Here is an 18,253-nt window from a genome sequence, read left to right as displayed (position 1 = left end):
TCTTGAGGAAAACAGATTCCTTTATTGGGCTAGATGATCTCTAGAGGTCCCTTCCAACCTCAACCATTCTGGGATTCTCTGGGATTCTGGGATTTCACTTTAGTTCAGTCTAGCTAAAGACAGTCTGTGCAACTAATAGGTTCTAAAGTCATATACTAGATGGAGTCTGGAACGGATTATTGCCTAGAATTATCTATTAACTTGGTGTCTTTGAACAAAGTTGATTCAGATAGTGAAATGTGAGGAATATTTACCTCTATCCATCTGGTTCATCCAGCTGTAGCTAGTGCAAGTCTGATGTTTATGACCAAATAAATGGTATAATACTGTCAAATGTCCAGTTGGGAAAAAAAGAAAAAGTTAGCAATATACCACAACAAATATACAAAAAATATTTTTTTCCCATTTAATGAATATTCTTCATGTCATAAATTTAAGACTTATTGGTGACAGTTGAGATTTTCTAATACCGGAGGATTTTTATGTAGGTTCTTCAGCTTCATTCTTACCATCACGTCCTGTGTTTAGTTTCTCTCGCTTCCTCAGGGCGATGCACTGGATGAGGATTTCTGTGGGCAATTACTGATAAAACTAATCCGTGCCCTTTTATTCAAAGACGGAAAAAAGCATGAGCTAAGTATTCCCTCTGCATGCACATCCAGCTGTCTAGGATAGAGAAATTGAACAAGTTGTTTGTAATTATGTCTGTTTTGTATTCCTCTGTTCACTCATTTTTTTCTTTCCATTAGAGAATGCCTAGTCAGGTAAGACTTGTGGCAAGGAATCGAGTTCAACAAATGTAGGTTCTTTTGAACCATGCGGTGAAATTAATTTGTTGTCATGGACATCTCAAATCCTCTTAATGAATTGAGTTTCTTGAACAATTATCTTGGAGAAGAAAATGCCTTCATGCATGTAATTTTTTTTCTTAGATATTAAGGATTTTTAAAAGCTATATTGTTCAATTAAACATGTAAATTTTACTTAGCAGTTAAGTAATAGCCAGTGTGAAATAAGGACCCTAAATCCTAGGGGAAAAAAATATTTTCAGTGTTTTCTACATGTTCGTACTCTGCTGAGAATGAGCTTTTCAACAAGCTTCCTGTGGCCATGAAAATAAAAATCTATCAACATAATGGGTTAGTGTTTTAGCTCAAATTTGAGGTTGCCCTTCATATCAAAACTTTTCATTTATAGATATGCCAGTTAATTAATTTGGGAATACATATTCTTCCAATTCCTTTTTTCTATAAAAACGTAACCAGAAGTCAGTTATCTCTTTTCTGTAAGCTCTGCATTTGTGAATCCATACAAGTAGGATGAAAACGCTCTCAGACCTATCACTATTTCATGACTAAACCATTTGCTAACCATATCCAGTAAAGGGACCAAAATGCAGCTGAAGCCAGTGGATACTCGAGGCATGGGCCAGCTCTGTTCCCCATTCACACAATTCCAAGGGGTGACTTTTGAAAGGGGATGCGGCTCCGAGCACGTGGCGCAGCCGGCCTCCGTGGAGGCCTCGAGAGATGCTCTGCAGGGCAGCGCGTTTGCTCCGGCTTCTCTCCAGATAAGCAAAGGGGCACAGAGGGAGCTGCTCTGTGGTCTTTAAATGTGAGAAGCCGTGACATTCAGACGGCATCCGTGAGCATTATTTAGGGTAGGCAATACTTCAGAACATTGAGATCTAATTAAAAAATACTTGTTCAGTTTTGATAATTTGTTACGATTTGGAATTTACCAGATTTGGGAAAGCTTGATGCATTATAGGGTTTTTTGTCTAAATTTTTTCCTAGAGCAATGAAAGAATCTTTATTTCAGATTTGCTCTTTCTCTCCTTCCCCCCCCCCCCCCGCTTTTAATGAGAGTTTTGAGCTGATTTGTGGAAAATGTTTGTTTTTTCCAGTATTTTCTTCAGCCTAGAATACATTTGTTCACCCAGATTTTGTCAAAGGTTCTAATTATATTCTTATGTCTGGCTTTTAAATCATTGGAAATTGGAAATTTTTATATCAACATTTTCATTGCTGTAGTTACAAGTCATGTACTTTTCTGTTTTCTAACCAGATGCTGAACTATAATTTTGTTATCTGTTCCTCAACTGTAAAGAGAACAGATTCAGAACTTTTTATCATCAAAGCACTGTTTGAACTGTGAGGTTGAATGATCTCCCTTCTCGTTTATAAGGGTTTAAGTAACCCTCTTCATTTGTTTTTATATTTTTTCTCCAAACACGTAATATTAATCAATTTTATTGTCAAATGCACCTTTTTAAACATTGAGATTGTCAGTAAGCATCATGTTTCATGTAGCTGTAAAAACAGTCATTGAAAGAACAGAATGATATGAAATATGGTGCAATTAAAATGTACATTTCTGTCCTGGATGAGAAAATGGAAGTTGAGGAAATCTCTGTAATTGTGTGAACTTCTGTGCACATATGTCCCTTCTGAGGACACGGTCTAAGAACAGGGCCCTCAGCTATCACAGCCCATGGAAATTCTGCCTTTACTCCTGCATCCTTGGCTCTCATTGCAAGTCCTCCAGACAGGGAATCTGAGCTCCAGATTGTTTTCCAGCAGTAAGTAAAGGCTCTCTAAGTTCTCATTTGGCTTTATTGCATGTGATGCATCAGTATCTAGAAGCCTTAGCTTTGGTTTTTGCATAGCAAAGCCCTCTCTCTTTCCATTGTGTTTTGTTTGCTAGTTGTTGTTATGTTTCAATGGAGGAGACACGCTCGCTGTTGCATTGCTTTTGGAATGTTCCTATTAGAGGAAATATGAATAGGAAACTATGATGAGGATGTTTATCTGCAAGACTGGAGAGTTGCAGGCTTTATTCCCATAGCTGCCTTTTTTCCAGAAGAAGACAGGCTATGTCCTCTACTATTTACTGAAGCCTTTTTGCTATTCCTATAAAGTAAGAAGCCCTACTTTGCACACCTAGGAAGTATGGTGGGATGCCAAAGTGCTGTTACCCGAGTTTGCAGGTAGCTGAAATGTTTAGTATTTAATAATGATTAATACCTTTTAGCTCATTGGCTTTTCAAGCACAATTAAAAATGGATCTTCTAAGATTGTTCTTATTGTTCAGACACACAGTCTGTTCAGCACCGAATACTCAGGAACATTTTTTATTGTTCACATTTTGGGAAGAGCGGGGGCTTGGGTGTATGGATCATTTAGGGAGGAAACCAATCTACCTGCTACGATCGACAGCTATTTCTGCAACTGCTGTTGCCTTTCCTTTATGTTCTGCTCCTGTGGCCTGTCCTTGTGATATCCTCTCATGGTGAAGTTCAACGTCAACTTATCAGAAATGAGGCTTGAAACAACTGAATATTGCATTCAGCTGCAGCACAGCTGATGTTATTTCGGCATATCGCTGAACGGCATCAGTTTCTGTTAAAATACAGACCTAATGATAGTGATACTTGACTACATGCTATACAGAAATTAGAGCTGGTTTTTCCTTTCCTTTTACACCATGACCTGATAGATTGCAGGTATTGAAACAGTATCATTTAACCTAATTACCAGTGCATGCATCATATCCTTACAATTCAGCTTAAACGTAAGAAATATAAAGTTTTTCTGAGGGCATACAGTATACTGAATACTGCTATTTAGGTACAGCCTGGAGAAGTACAAATCTTTCCCTGAGCTGCTTTGTGAGTACCTGTTATGCTCACGCTACACTGTCTTCTAGGCGTATGCGTGGTCTGTTATTTCACTGATTTATGCAGAAAAGTGGCCAGAAAGGAGCTGTTTCAGCAGAGAAGTAGCTTAAACATCAGGTCCTTTAAAAGTTTCTCACGATGTTCGCTCCAAACAGTAGCCATTCTTTCTTTAATTTTAGCATTACGCTTGGAATTTTTGTCTGGTTAATGAGGAGATCATTTTGCAGGACTTTGTATCTAGTCACAAGTTTAAAAACAAATATGTTCCTTTTCCTTATTCTGTGTTTGCTGTCTCCTTTCTAGATCCCTCTGCACACTGGTGTGCAAGTGGACATACACTTCGGATGGAGGTTGGGATGACAGTTTCTGGCAAATGATTGGCTTGGAAGATTTGGTGAAAGATCAGTATGAAAAAATAGGTATTTTTTTCTGTATATATTAAGCTCTTGTTTTGTATTATGAATGTCATTAAAAACATAGTATGTCTAGATAGAGCTACAGATGGCTGGATTACAAGGCTGGGTACTCACAGGTATTAGGTTTTTTTCCTTGTCATTGTTATGAAAATCTATGTTTAATTTTGCATTTTCAACCCTTCTTAAACTTGCTAGCTGGTGTTTCAGTACTGCTCAGTTCAACAACAGAGAGATAAACAGGAGCCTCAGCAACTGAGTACATGAAGGAAGCACTTGATACTGGCATATTTCACGGCAGACTACAAAGTAAACTGTAATAGCTTTAACTGCTACTGGTAGCATATTTTGTGACCTGTACCTCCTGTATAGAAATTTTCCAAAGAAGTGCTAATTATGCTTGTTAGTATCTTCATACTGCTCTCTCAGTCTCTTAGCACCTAGGTTTAATTAGAATGTTAGCCTTGCTAATAGCAGTTCCTACAGCAGATATTCATTAAAAGTCCATAATGTTAATATACCAGAAAATTTCCAGGACAACTTTATTAGACTTTCCCTATTAAGTTAATGGACTTTTAATGGATGTCCTAAGCAGACATGTCATTAACAAGAATATTACCAGACATGAATTAAAATACATTCATTCATCAAAGCTAATTATCTGAAATTTCCTTTGATTTTTTTTTTATGTCTAGCACTTTGAACAAGTTTGTACAGCAGTTTAAATGCAGTGACATGAAATGGAAATGACATAGGGAGAATTGTTATGAAATGAAATATAATGAAATCTATAAACTTTTTCCGATCATCACAAGATAGCTATAAGTCATTTTCAGCTATATAAGGTAATTGTACTTGAAAGCTTCCTAGAATAAAATTCAGCATCTCTTCATTGAAATTGCTTATGCAAAGATATAAACCCTACTAGAAATATTGAGCTTTTAGCTTTCTGGAATTTTAGTCTGAATACAGTTCCTGTAACATCTACCAGATAGGGCTTTTAGCAAATTTTCAGCAAGTTAAAATAAGACTTGCAATAAATGCCTGTTTTTTACCAGAAAACTGAACATCTCAGCAGCTGATCATATCATGGAAAAGTATTTTTAAAATAAATTATTTATGAAATGTAAGCTAAGGATTTAATACAATATTTATAAAATGTACTTCAAGGACACTGGAAAGCAATTTACCATTTTAAGCAACTAAACATACATGTTTCTAATGATAAAATAGCTGTTAATAGAAAGAGCCTTTTGCTGTGATAGAAGCTTCATAAAACTGATCTATATAGGGCTGAAAATTTAGGAGGAGTTTCCAGTGTCATGTTTTACATTTTTGTTAAACAGAATAATGACAAAATAGACTAATCAGAGAAATCAGTAAATCGACGTCTGTTGACAGGAGTTAGTCGGAAGAAAAAAGTGATCTCCTCAATCTCCACAGAGCATCTACTTCCATGGATGATTGTACTGATTTTTAAGGGACTAACCATAGGATGCCTGGCGGTGCCTCAACTGGAATTAGAGAAGCAGCATCTGACTTAGAGAGTTACAATGAACTGTAGGCTAGAATGTGAAGCTTCCGAAGAGCACGTGTTTTTGTTTACCTTAAAAAAATGGTAATTTTCATGTGCTTGAGCTAATTACCTTAGGTACCTACAAAGGTACTGTGCATTTTGCTTAATAATGCAAAACCCGGGCTCAGGTAGAATATACGGCTGCTTTCATGACTATTTTTCTAGCCTTGTCTCATGCAGCCGTTCTTCCTCCAAGCTGGTCTTCTCAGCAGTGTCTCCTGCCATCTGCAGTCCTGTCACTATCTCTGAACATGTGGTGTATTATTCCAAGGAAATGGGAATGGTAACAGTGTTTCACTGAAAGTTTGAGGCTTTTCCTGTTTTAATATGAGTATTTAGTGTTGTCTAACTTGGGAAAAGCACATTTATAAGCTCTGCTTTCCCTCACTTCCTTTAAATTAATCAGGATCGTGTAGACCCACTGACCCTCAAAGTGCCATTTGGTGGCTACAGCAGGACTGGTCAAACTGTAGCTGGAACCATCATGGGTTGTGCAAGACCCCACGTAGCTTTGAAAGTGTCAGCACTGGAGATACGGCAGTACCACTGCATGGACCTTCTGCCAAGAACCCACCAGTGCTACACTGAGCACACCGAGAACAGCATCACGCCTGGTATGAACTCGGCTTGGGCTGTATTGCATTGCAGCTTCAGGGCACTGTCCCATGAAGCAAATAACCTCAGGCCCCGCTAACTTGGTTCATTGTGCAAAAGGAAGGTAATTTAATTCACATGGACATCAAGGTGCAGCGTACACTTTTAGGATGAATCTAATAATGTGATATGTCTGCCAAAACGGAGCTGAGCCTGAAGAGCAGATAAAGGAACTCAAAATTGCCAGACAACCTAGGTAGGGGTAGGATAGAAAGAAATTGTACCTGGTCAAATATTCTCCTTAATGTAAAAATAAAGCCAAAAAAGAACAGAAGAAATCCTACTTTTCTGTTCTCTTACACAGCTTATCAAGTCCATGTACCTCAAGGTACCTGTACCTTTCTGTTCAAGGTTTGTTTACCTCAGATTCTTATGAGGATGTACTTTAATGCTTGCATGGTCCCATTGAAAAGGTAGATAGTGGCATGTTTTTGTCACATCTCTCTCACAAAACATTAGGAAAGCTAAGGTCAGAAATATATTTCTTGGTAAATAAAGCATAACTTCACAAGATAAAATCAGCTGAATCTTATTGGTGCAAAAGTAAGTACACATTTTATGAGTTTAGACAGGCAGATAAAATACATATTTTTAATCACTGATGAAAACAATGTTATTTTCATTTAGAGGAAACTATGAGCAAATAGGTGCAACTGGAAGTTCTTTTGTAGTACCTTTAACTTTCACGATACTGAAAATAATTACAGAAGTGCCCTGAGTAAAACTTCTTTAGTACATCTTTACTCAGTACATATTTCTTTGTTCAGTTAAAATGCGTATCACTTTTAAAATGTCTTGCCCTTTAAAAATATATTTACGATAAGGAGAGTGGTGCTTGTGGTTTCAGGTAATTCGCTTCTCTTGGTTTCGGTTTAGCTGAACAGATGACCTCGCTGTTAAGGGAGACCCTCTCTTCTGACCTTTAGGATCTTCCACGAGCCTTTCCCACCTTGGGGCGTGGGTTTGACTGTGGAAAGTCCAGGCCTTTGACCTTTTGCATTTCTCACAGCAGCCTAACGTTTCAGGGAATCCACAGCACAAGTTGTTTGTGGTCCCTTCTGTACCCTGTGAATTTACTGATCACATTTGTGAAGGTAAAGATTCACATCTAGAGATGCTGGAAAATTTATTGAACCCATTAATTTGCCCACCAAGAGAGTAGAGGATGGCTCGTGTTCAAAACCACTATGAAAGCGCTGTGTACTGCAGGCATTAGCATTTATCTGCTGTGGTGAAAGCTCATGATGAGTATCACTTTGTGGTATTATAAAACCTAGAAAGACATTAACAATTCCGTTAAAATTTCATGTGGTATAGGCCTCTTAGGGTATTGAAGCATATAGTCCATTTGGAGGAAAACAATGCCTGCTAAATTTTCACCATAGCCTTCTACTTCAGGGGCTACTTAAGGGACCAAATAATGATTTTTTATTGAACGGTAATATTTTATGCCAAGTTTTTTTTTTTTTTTGATTGAAGATGGCTCATTTGTCTAAGTGAGCATTGCAGGCACTACAGAATCATTTTTCACTGTTGCCGTAGATCATGTGTAAAGGCTGAAATACTTATATTTTTAAAATGGAAGTTTGTCACCTTATTTCATCTGTGATATAGCTGTACACTGATTTTGTTATTTTTTATTTGTATTATTTTATTTTGAAGCAAGCTTCATACTTTGAAATGCAGCTCTCTAAAATAATGAGGATTTCATAGTCTGATTTTCCAGGAATTTAGAGTCACATTCTCAAAAGTTAATAGATACACAGCTGATACTTATGGGGTTTTTATTAGCGTCTAAGGTGGAGTTATTCGTGCTACCTTCAATTTTGCAAATGCAAGTAACTGCTGCATGCATAGATGTGTGATATCAGAAAATAGGTTTTTGTACCAAAACATTATTGGCAGTTTGTTTGTAAAATGATATACTCTTTCTTAGAATTATTTTTTTCTTTCTGTATGACTGGGTGACCTGGCAATCTGAGTTTTATTCCTGTCTACACCCAACATTTCTCTACCTCTGTTTCGTGTCTGTAAAACCGTAACTTGGCTTCATTTGTTTTAGAGTAAGCCTGGAGGAAGTCTTTCATGCTTGCTCTTAGACTTCATAGGTGTTGATGGTATAAAAACATGATGTTTTGGTGCTTATGCCTCTTTAAATCTGACTCTTGTTTTTTTTCCCACGTGGCTCCTTATTGGGCTCTGTCAAGAAAAGTGCTTCCCATTTTCCACAAATTGCTTCAGTATATTTCCAGTAGACTTTCTTCTGAATTTTAGCCTTGGCACTGTGTTTTCAATTCCAAAGAACTCGACTTGACTTTCAGTGCATTCATAGTCAGTGATGTTTACGCCCGTCTGCCAGTTGAGCAGTGTCACCCTCCCAGTTCTGGTAATCTGTGACCACACTTTAGAGTCAGCTGTTTCTGGCACTCTGTGGCAATGCCTTAATGTACAGCCCTAGCGCCTTGCAGTCACTGATGGTAATTTCTCACTTAATTTCAGGACCGAAACCTTGAGGTTTCCAGGTACCTGGGCACTTGTGTGTACCAACTGTTTATGAGTGCATTTATGGAAAGGAGGATCTGTAGAAATGTTGGACTGTGTAGATGTTCTGTTCTAATGCTCTTTCATTTGCAGCACTTCATGTTAAATTGATAATAAAAACAGATATGATTTGAGACTTTGACAGGAGAGAGAGGATTGTTTTCATCATTATTTGCTGTCATTCTTGCTATGGCACAGGATTACAGCATGTTGAGTTTTCAACTGTGCTGCTTTAGGTTTTCAAACAAGTGACAAAATAGCAGGTATCCTGGCTCCTTGTTTATGAATATGTTATTGTATGAATGGTTTATTGTTGCGTGTCCCAATGTCTACTTCCATATTCAAATGTAAAAATAATGGCATTGTAGACCTCAATGTTTGCTGTTAAACATAGCATTAGGTTTTGTGTTTTGCCAGAAGGAATTCATTTCAACACTTGGAAGATCTGCTTGTTTGGTCAGGTTTAGGCTGACAGCGGAAGATGCAGTCCAGGTTGGGAGAATCCAGGCAGCGTTAGCTCAGCAGCAGCTCTGATGGAATGGTCAGTCCCTCAGTTCTGCCAGTTTTTCAGTTTCTCCAAGGCCTGTGGTGCCAGATGCTGCAGAGTACATGAAGGATTTTCTAGAAGACTGGGAGAAAGGATTATGATTTTTTTGAGGTCAGCTGAGAGCTGCCAGTTCTTCTTAAAACCAGATCATAAAAAGGCATTTTAAACACCATGCTTTGGCAATGGTAGAGAACAGGGAGTAAATGCGAAGAAGTTCCTCTTATGTACAGGGTCCCTTTATCTGTCTTTCTTCTTTCTTTTCCAATCCCCAATAAATTAGAACAACCTAATTAGAATGATTGAGGTTGGAAGGAACCTCTGGAGCATGTCTAGTCCAAGCCCCTCTGCTCAGAGCAGTTTTTTTGAGTTTTCATTTTTAGTAGTCATAGGAAAAGCGTTAAGCACAACTACTGTGGACTGTCTTAATGCATAAAGCTTTAGAACCTTGTTGATTTGATAGTTAGTTGCTATCATTACTTAAATTAATTATGCTTTATTTTAATCTCAGTTTTAACTGGATATTTTTCTCTGCCAGACTGTAGTGAGATGTCTGACCTGCATTGACTGAAATCTTCTGTGTTTAAGAAATACACTGACCTTCTTGAATTTTTCACCAACATTCTTGTAAGAACTGTCACATTTCTCAGTGCTTACACTTGCCTTCCTGACTCATTTCTGAACTCTTTATAATGCATCAACATATACTCATTATGGATGCTTGAGCTGGATGTTATGTGAATGTGGTGGGAAATAAGATCCTGCAGGCATCAGAAGCTTAGCTGACAGATTCAGAAACATTATTTCAATAACTGATCAGGGTATTTTTAGCCTGTTATTTCTTTTGGTTTCGAAAAAGGGGTTATTATTTTTTCAAAGAGGAGTTGCTATCACATGAATTATTAATAAACATTCAGTAATAAAAAACATTCTGTTGGGTAATGATCCATAATTAATACAAACTAAATTGCATGTGCCATATTAGTGACTTACTATACCAAGCCAAAATCTGATTACTTGCAACTTTGGCAAGTATAGCAGCAGTCACGTCATATACCTTGATGCTTGTTGAGCTGCAGTATTTAGAGTGACTGTTGGGAATATTGTACTGCAAAATGCCAGAAACGTAAATAATCAGTCTATTGAAATTATTGTTCGCAAGCAAAAATATAAGGCTAGACAGCTGATGCAAATATGTTACATCTAATTACTTAGTAAGGCATCCAAATATATGCATTGTGTATCCTTATGCATGTCAGCACAGAGCGTAGTCAACCATGAGAGATGTTCATTCTGCACTATTTCACTGAAATGTAGTTACCAAAACTCAGTCATGTCCATCAATGTACAGGCCTAATGGTCCAATGATGCAGAACGTTTTTCTTTTTTTATTTATTTATTTAAAAAAAAAAAAAAAAAAAAAAAACCTTTTTTCTTTCTTTTTCTTTTGGCCTTTACCCAGGAAGAAATGGGACTTTTTCAACTGAGCAAGAAGGAAATGTCTTTGTAGGCACCTATGGTCCGCAGGCCCATTTACTACATCTGCTTTTCAACCTAATGAATCGAGATCTGCCTGCACACAGGTTGCTGGTTTTTTTCCAGTATTAGAAACCTAATATGTCTGCCTTAAGTAAAGCACAGGCTGTATAGGAAATTGGATGGAGAGGACCCAAATTATATTTCCTCAAACTACTATGGTAGAACATATAGAGAGTTGAATTTTCAACTGCTGAAAGCCAAGTGATCTGATTTGGACAACTGTTTTTCTCCATTTTAAGTAAGCTGGCCTCTAAGGCTGCAATTAGTTTTGGTTTTCCTGAATGAAAATTCTCAAGTTTGAGGTTGCCAGCCGGGAAATTTTAAGGAGGGCATTTCCATATTAAAACAAATGAACACCACCAACAAGAAAAAGCCTGACCTCTTCTAACACCCTTTAATTACCTTACCTTCAGCCCTAAGAAAGAACAAATATTATGATTTTCTAATCCATATCATTATCCTACTTCCTTCTCTTAGTGATCAGCTGTGCTTTAAATTTCCAGAATAATCAGCTATAGGTGTGTCAGTTAAATATGAGTGTTGTGTGTAACTGGGAGGGGTATTTGATAGAGTTGGGCCATTGTAACAGGGGAGTTCTAATAGTCTTTATTCAGGTTCATTGCATATCCTCAACTTCTGGCATTCTGTGGATTACTATAAAACATAAAATAGCAACTGGAGATTGCCTACCAGCTTTGTAATGAACATCTAAATCTGCTCTGTGAGGTATTGGCACAACTTTGGAAAAAAATGTCCCAGCAAGCCTGTGATCTTGGGCCGGAGAGGAGAGGAAGAGCCCCCTGCGTTCCTTACTGTGCCTTCCACTGGGGTAGATGGTGCCTTTTCCTACTAAGGTCCCTGTTTAGCACCACTTTGTTTAACTAGATAACTTTCTCAATGCATGTTGTAAACTGTATGCAGGGTTAATTATTTTGTGTATTATCTTTTAAAAGAAAACACATTTAGAGCCTTGCATTTTAGAGAGGTTTTAAAACAAAAAAGGTAGCAGAATGGTTTTCTTCGTTTGGATTTCTCTCTGAAGTTGCTGTGATTTAAACAAGAGATTGAGATATTTCTCTAAGTTTGCTTGTGTGAAGTTAATGAAGAAGGGGGTGTCACCGTTTGGTTAATTCAGTGTTTTGATGCGCTCATGCAGCCCAATATAATTACATATGAAATGCAATCAATTTGTGCATGAGGGATTAGAAGCGGCTCTCAAGCGAGTAAGTCATAGTTGAGTGAGCTGGGCCCCCTGCTGCACTTTGCTTTTGTTATGGTTTAAAAGGTCTCCATGCTAAAAAGTTGGTTTTATTAATATTAGTAAGACTGGTGTGTTTAGATTACTAAAGTTAGCTGAAGATGTATTGCCTGCCTTGTGTGTCACATCTGGTAAATAGCTGGTTGCTTTGGTAACTGCCTAGAAGGGTAGAGGGTCCTTGGTAGCACATAAATTCTTTAAACAAAACCTGATAGTAGCGAATTCTAACATCAGTCTTCATAGAAGGATAAAAGAGGAGGAAGAGATTCAGACAGCTTTTTCCTTTTGTAAACTTGCTGCTTTATAGGGGGAAAAATAGCTCAAAATAGAGTGCCTCATACAAAATGAAAACGTTGTGGATTAAGTCATTGCATTAGTGAAACAGCTGCATGAATGTGAAACAGAAAGTTCTCCAGCTTCAGCCATTACGGGTTTGTTTGGTTAGGTCTAATTTTGGAAATCATTTAGCAAAGGTAAATGACTTGCACAGGAGACTACTGTAAACAAAAGACTCGATACATTTACTTTGGCAAGAGTCTTAAGAAGACTCATTCCTTTCACTGCCTCTTTTATACAGCCTCCTGTAATACTCTCCCTGCCTGCCTGCCTCTGTATGCCGGCAGCTCTTACTTCCCTTCTCTGCTCTGACTGCTTTTTCCCTTGGCAGGTAGGATTTAAGGGTAGGATTTAACGGTGGCAGCACCTCCTGTGGAGTTACTGGTGTGTAGCTGTTTAATAACCTTCTCGCAGTAGCTGTGCCTTCACTCCTAGAGCTAATATCTTTTGCTCAAGTAGGAATCCCATCATTCTCTCCCATCCTAATCCGGGAGTGCAATACGTTTAAAACGTCCAAATAGTTAATTGTGGCTTTGTTTTCCCTACTCTTTCTGTGTTTTACCATTTAATAGCTTACACCTACAGATTCTCTCGGCGTGTTGAATCTTAGCTGAGTTTTCTAGTCTTCCAGTGAAGAGTAAACGATGAGGATTATAATTCCCTTTCCACATCTCTCTGTACATGTGGTGAAGTCAGGGCTCTGCCCGTTGCACCCGCTTTACTCACACTTATGTGGGCAGGGAAGCAAGTTCAGTGCTGAGGGACAGAGTGGCCATGCAGAGCTTGCTTTTCCTCTCATAAAGCTCCTGGTGTGAGTGTAATGCACAGTTTTCCTTGATTTCTAATGCTGTGAGGGTAAAGTAGAGGAACTAAATTTCATACCACTTGCTGGCACCATTTTTCCTGCACTCTCTAGATGCTGGGTGGGAGACCCTCCCTGTGCTTCTGCTTTGGTCAGTGTCCTCTTTTTTGGGGGAAAGGTGGGTTTCTTTCCCTCCGTTTTCACCTGAGTGCTTTCCCTGCCATCAAGTGACATGTCAGCTCCACATCACCTCCTCTCTTGCTGTTGAGAGGTAGCAAGGATTCTCCCCTTTCCTCAGACTTCCTGATAAGGGGATAGGAGATCTTCTTCTGCTACCAGATGGTTTGAAAGGGGACCAATTCTCTGGTTACATCTTTCCCATGTGTGGGAAGGGATCTTTGTTTTCGTTTCTCTTTCTGCTATACCATGCTTTTCTCTTATTTTTCCCTAAAAGGAAGGACTTTTGCCCAGTTCCTTTCTTGTCTTGTACTTGATTGGGGCCTCCACTTGGTTCCATTTCCTCAACAGTCCATGCACTGGCCAACTACTGAGTTTTATCCCTTCTGAGATTGTCAGGCAATGGTTTCAGTCCAGGAATAGTAAATTAATCAGGCTTACTGTGATTCCTGAAACAGTCTGGGCATACTGTAGCTTTAATTTATTTCATTAAACCAAAAAATTATTATACTTTCATCTTCAAACCACAGCAGACTCATCTCTGTGTATTCCCAGAAAGGATAGCAGTGCTGATGGCCATTCTGATGGATCACTAATCCCAAAGGAATCTATACGGTTGCTTTCTATGGCTGCGTTTAGAAGAGAAGAATATCTGTATCCCTGAAATTGTGATCATTAGCTAGAAATACAATAATTGAAAAGCTGATAGGAAAAGGGCTTTTCTAATAGTAGGCCTGATCCCTAAAATAAACATCCATATAATAATTATACATCAAAATGTTTGACCAGTACAACTGATATAAACAAGCCAACAATGGAAACGAATGCCTGGAAGGAGGTTTTATTTTAGAGTAGTTTCATCATATGTTCTGTGTGTGTGTGTGTATGAAAAATGTCTAGACTTTCAGGTCACACAACTGATTCTGAAGAAAAAGATGTGGTTTTAGCTACATGAAACATTTTGCACTTCGTTTTGGCTGCAGGGTCTTTGCATGTTAGGAGAAGCAGTCAACTTTGTTTTGCTGGTATTATTCTCTGATGTCCTTAAAGACCAAAAAGGCAACACAAAACCTCTCTTAGAGAGAGATATTCTGGTCTCCAACATTCAGGAAAAACAACAACAACAACAAACTAAACAGAACAAAACACTTTTTGGAAAAGCCAGCAAAATCTTTCTGAATTTACACTAAGAGTTAATGGAATGTAGATGTTTTTCTGTGAGGAAATAGCATAATATGATCATTTCCTTTTTCTGTAATCTTCAGGAGAGCCTCAAATACTGGATTTCTTTGCTACCCCCTATATTTGAATATAAACCCAAATTAAGTGTTAAAGTTCTGGCTGTACACACTTGTTCTAAATTTCCCTCATGAGACTTAGCCTAAACTTCAGAAGAGGAGGTGCGATCATCACAGCAGAAACACATGGCCATCCAGAGTTTCATGGGTACCTTCCTAAATTAACCTGGAAAAGTCTTGTCACAAAATGCCCCAAACACTTGGGCAGTCAGGAAATGGGTGACTTTGTCAAAATGAATTGCTTCTAGTAAAGCCAAGGACCTTCTACCAATGTGTTATAAAAAAAACTTGAAGACCCACTTTCCACCTGTGAATTGTTATGCTCGGTAACATCAGTATATCCCTGATAAATCTTATGATAGGCTATTCCTTTTAAATAAATAATCTCTATTGTGGAGGATATTTTAATTGCTTTCTGGCACATCAGAATGTGCTTTAAGTGTAATGCATTCTTACTATAATCTACTGAGAAAATAATCTTGTCCTATAGTGTAGGCTTGTATTTTAGACAGGAGATGTGCCAGCTCTGCCCAGATTAGACATGCACTATTAAATGGACATGAAGTCTCTGACTTAGAGCCATGGTTTTGCTAGGGAAGTCTGCGGGAGCTCCCACTGTGCCTTCTATTGCCTCAGCCACCGAATCGTTAGATAATGAGTCGAGTGTGTTGAGTCCTGGATCCGTGATGCTTTCCCTATTGCTTTGGGTCTGGTCAAGCTCAGCAGCCATCCCAGAGCAGATGCTTCTGCCCAGAGATGAGGCTGGGGAAGACAAGAAATCTCCAAGTAATCTTTGAATTCCGAAAGATCTGTGACTTTAGCTTTGCTTTCCTGAACTCTGAAACATTTCTACTTAATTATTTTTCTTTTCTTTTTAGGAAAAAAAAAAAGAGAGAGAATTAGACTGATAGATATCTATGCAAATAAAAGCTGCTAACAGACTCATGGGCAAGGCTGAGAGGGAGGGGGGATTGCACTGATTATATTTGGGGTGACTATAGCGTTTTATAGATTTCCTAAGGCTATCAAAGACTCAAAAGTGGATAGGTTTTGTTTTAGAGTAGCTGGAGGGGCAAAAAATGCTTATTTAGCCAATTTCTCCTTCACAGTTTCTGTTACTCTAGGCATCTTATTTCTAGTGAGACCTCTTGGAAAGCATAGAAATGGAAAAACTGGCCACCTCCTTGTGCAACAAGTGCCCTTAGCAGTGATGAACACAGGCTGAGCTGAATCTCATTCACATGCATGGAGACTGGCTGCAAAAAGGGTAGTCAGCAGCTCCAGAAGAAGCTTGGAATCTGTATGTGTGCATTGTGTGTGTTTGTTGGAAAGGGGCTAAGCAGGATTTGATGCTTTGTGGTGGAGTATTTCTCTTTGGCTGGATAAAACATGGAATCCTCTCAAACTGTGGAGCGCTCTGATACGGCATGGCTATGTGGTTAGCATACACATGTAGAGTTAAATGTATTTTATAATGAACCTTTTTGCTTTGTGTACTGCTCTAAATTGAAGAAGAGTAAAGGAGTTCCTATAATAACATGCATGTTTGTTTTTCTGTTTAGTAAATTGACAGATGTTTGGTTTTTCTTGTGTCTGCCCAGGAAACCACGTCTTGTCTCCTGGAGAGTCGGTTGGAAAAGGTCTAACGCCAGAGGCTGCGAGGGAGCTCGGCCTCCCCGAAGGGACTGCAGTAGCAGCTTCTCTCATTGATGCTCATGCTGGAGGACTAGGTACTCCGTCTTGTTTTCTCTTCTTGGAAGTAGGAGAATAATAAATTCATCCGAGAAAGCCATTTTTCTCAAAGCTTGTTTTATATCCAGTTAATTGCTCTCGTGCTAATATTTGTTCTTACGAAATAGCAGAATTAAAGTAAAAAAAAAAAAGGCCTTTTCAATAACTACTAATATTGAATATCTTTTTATAGAAAGGGGTTTACATAACACTACGTTTATTTCTCTGCAGCTGCATTTCCCAGGTATCCATTAACTCTTGGTGCTTCCACTGAAACACCATCAAGTAGTCCTTCAACATGCTGAGTTTACATCTCCTATAGGCCAAAACTTTGGGGATAGGGAAGTTAAGTAAAAGTTCTGAGGGAGAAGTCTCATGTTTGAGGCTTGTTCACAGTTATTCTTTCTTGTAAGTTTTAGTAACAATTTGTCCTTTTTTAAATAATGCAAGCATGACTTTTCAGTGTACATTCATGCTAGCACAAGGTGGATATATACCCCAAACACTGCTTTTGATGTAGCTCAGAGTAGGGGAAATAGTGTAAGACAGTGAAAATAGTGCAGAGGGAGAACCAGCCAAGAACAGCATTGCCCTTCTTGGTAAGTGCAGAGGCTCCGACCATGTTATCTCTCGCTGGAGTGGGAGGCCCAACGCTTAGTTTTGGTTTCCTTCCCAGCACGATGTTCTGAAGTGCTCAGTTTCAACTGCATTGAAAAGGGATGTTTGGGAAGGCTGACTGCTTCATTTTCTTACTGTGCTCTTTGGCCTTATCTAAATACAGTCAAAAGCAAAGTGATTTAATGTAACTTTTCAGCAGGAAATTGAGGGTTTTTTTTAGTTTGATAGGTTAGAAAAAAAAGTTACCTCCAAAAGTTTCAGAGTTATTGAAACACTACGATTCAGTGGAAATCTGTTGCTCATCAGAGCAGTTTTCTCTAGATCCAAATTAAGTTTGATTAGCTGCCAGAGTATCAGTTTTCTTTCAAGTATTTTTCTGTGGTATTTAAAATCTTCTTTTTTTCATAGTAGTTGTGGCTTGGAATTTTTAAAATGCTTAAATTTGTTTGGTTTGCTTCTGATAACTGTTTCTGGTGAAGTTAAGTAATCATGTGTGTTGTTGTTCTTATTGCTCAGAAGGATTAACTGTAGATCTAGTATCTTGTTTTGACCAGCTGCAAAAAGTGAAGTGTCATAGTTGTACATGTGGTGCAACCTACAACCGTGAATCTCTTTTCTACTTTTTTCTCTTTCTGAGTGTTAAAAATAATCTATAGCAGTTAAGTAATAGAAAAGGCTCTTTCGCATCCTGCACACTGGACCCAAAATGGCACGATGGATTTTTTTGTTTTCGGTGTTAGAAACTTTTGACATAGTATTCATAACTGCTTTTCAATGGATATAAAGTGTATTTTTCATGGTCAGGGTCCTGGAATTTAGGAAGGCTTTGAAGTTCTGAGTGAAATAAGGTGGAGATGGAGAATTATTTGATACGTAAGTCAGTGGAGGTCATCTATGACTCCTGTCCATCTGATACCTATTATGCAAAAGCAAAAATGTAGAAGCTGACTATATATCTGACTTTCATTTTGACCTACTGTACTAATTTGAAAAAAGCCTCCAGATAAAAAAGTGATTGTGGGAGACCAGTCTTTTGAGGCTGGCTTGAATAAAGTGAATGCTTACCTTGCCCCTCTTAAAAATGATA

The 18,253-nt window shown here is 38.3% G+C and overlaps 1 protein-coding gene across 7 annotated transcripts in view; it reads left to right on the top strand.

The window, feature by feature from the left end:
* The window catches only part of FGGY (FGGY carbohydrate kinase domain containing), a 303,483-nt gene that overhangs the window by 218,781 nt on the left and 66,449 nt on the right, over positions 1 to 18,253 (top strand). For all 7 annotated transcript variants that reach the window (XM_088522434.1, XM_088522436.1, XM_088522437.1 and 4 more), the window contains 2 exons: positions 3,983 to 4,098; positions 16,419 to 16,547. In XM_088522434.1, the coding sequence (XP_088378560.1) occupies positions 3,983 to 4,098; positions 16,419 to 16,547 (245 nt within the window). The remainder of the gene's footprint in view (positions 1 to 3,982; positions 4,099 to 16,418; positions 16,548 to 18,253) is intronic.

Source organism: Tinamus guttatus, unplaced genomic scaffold, assembly GCF_059628265.1.
Source record: "Tinamus guttatus ecotype Peru unplaced genomic scaffold, ASM5962826v1 Tinamus_guttatus_pri_ptg000153l, whole genome shotgun sequence".
NCBI lineage: Eukaryota > Metazoa > Chordata > Aves > Tinamiformes > Tinamidae > Tinamus > Tinamus guttatus.
The sequence above is the reverse complement of the archived record's forward strand: the minus strand, read 5'-3'. Positions and strand labels throughout refer to the sequence as shown.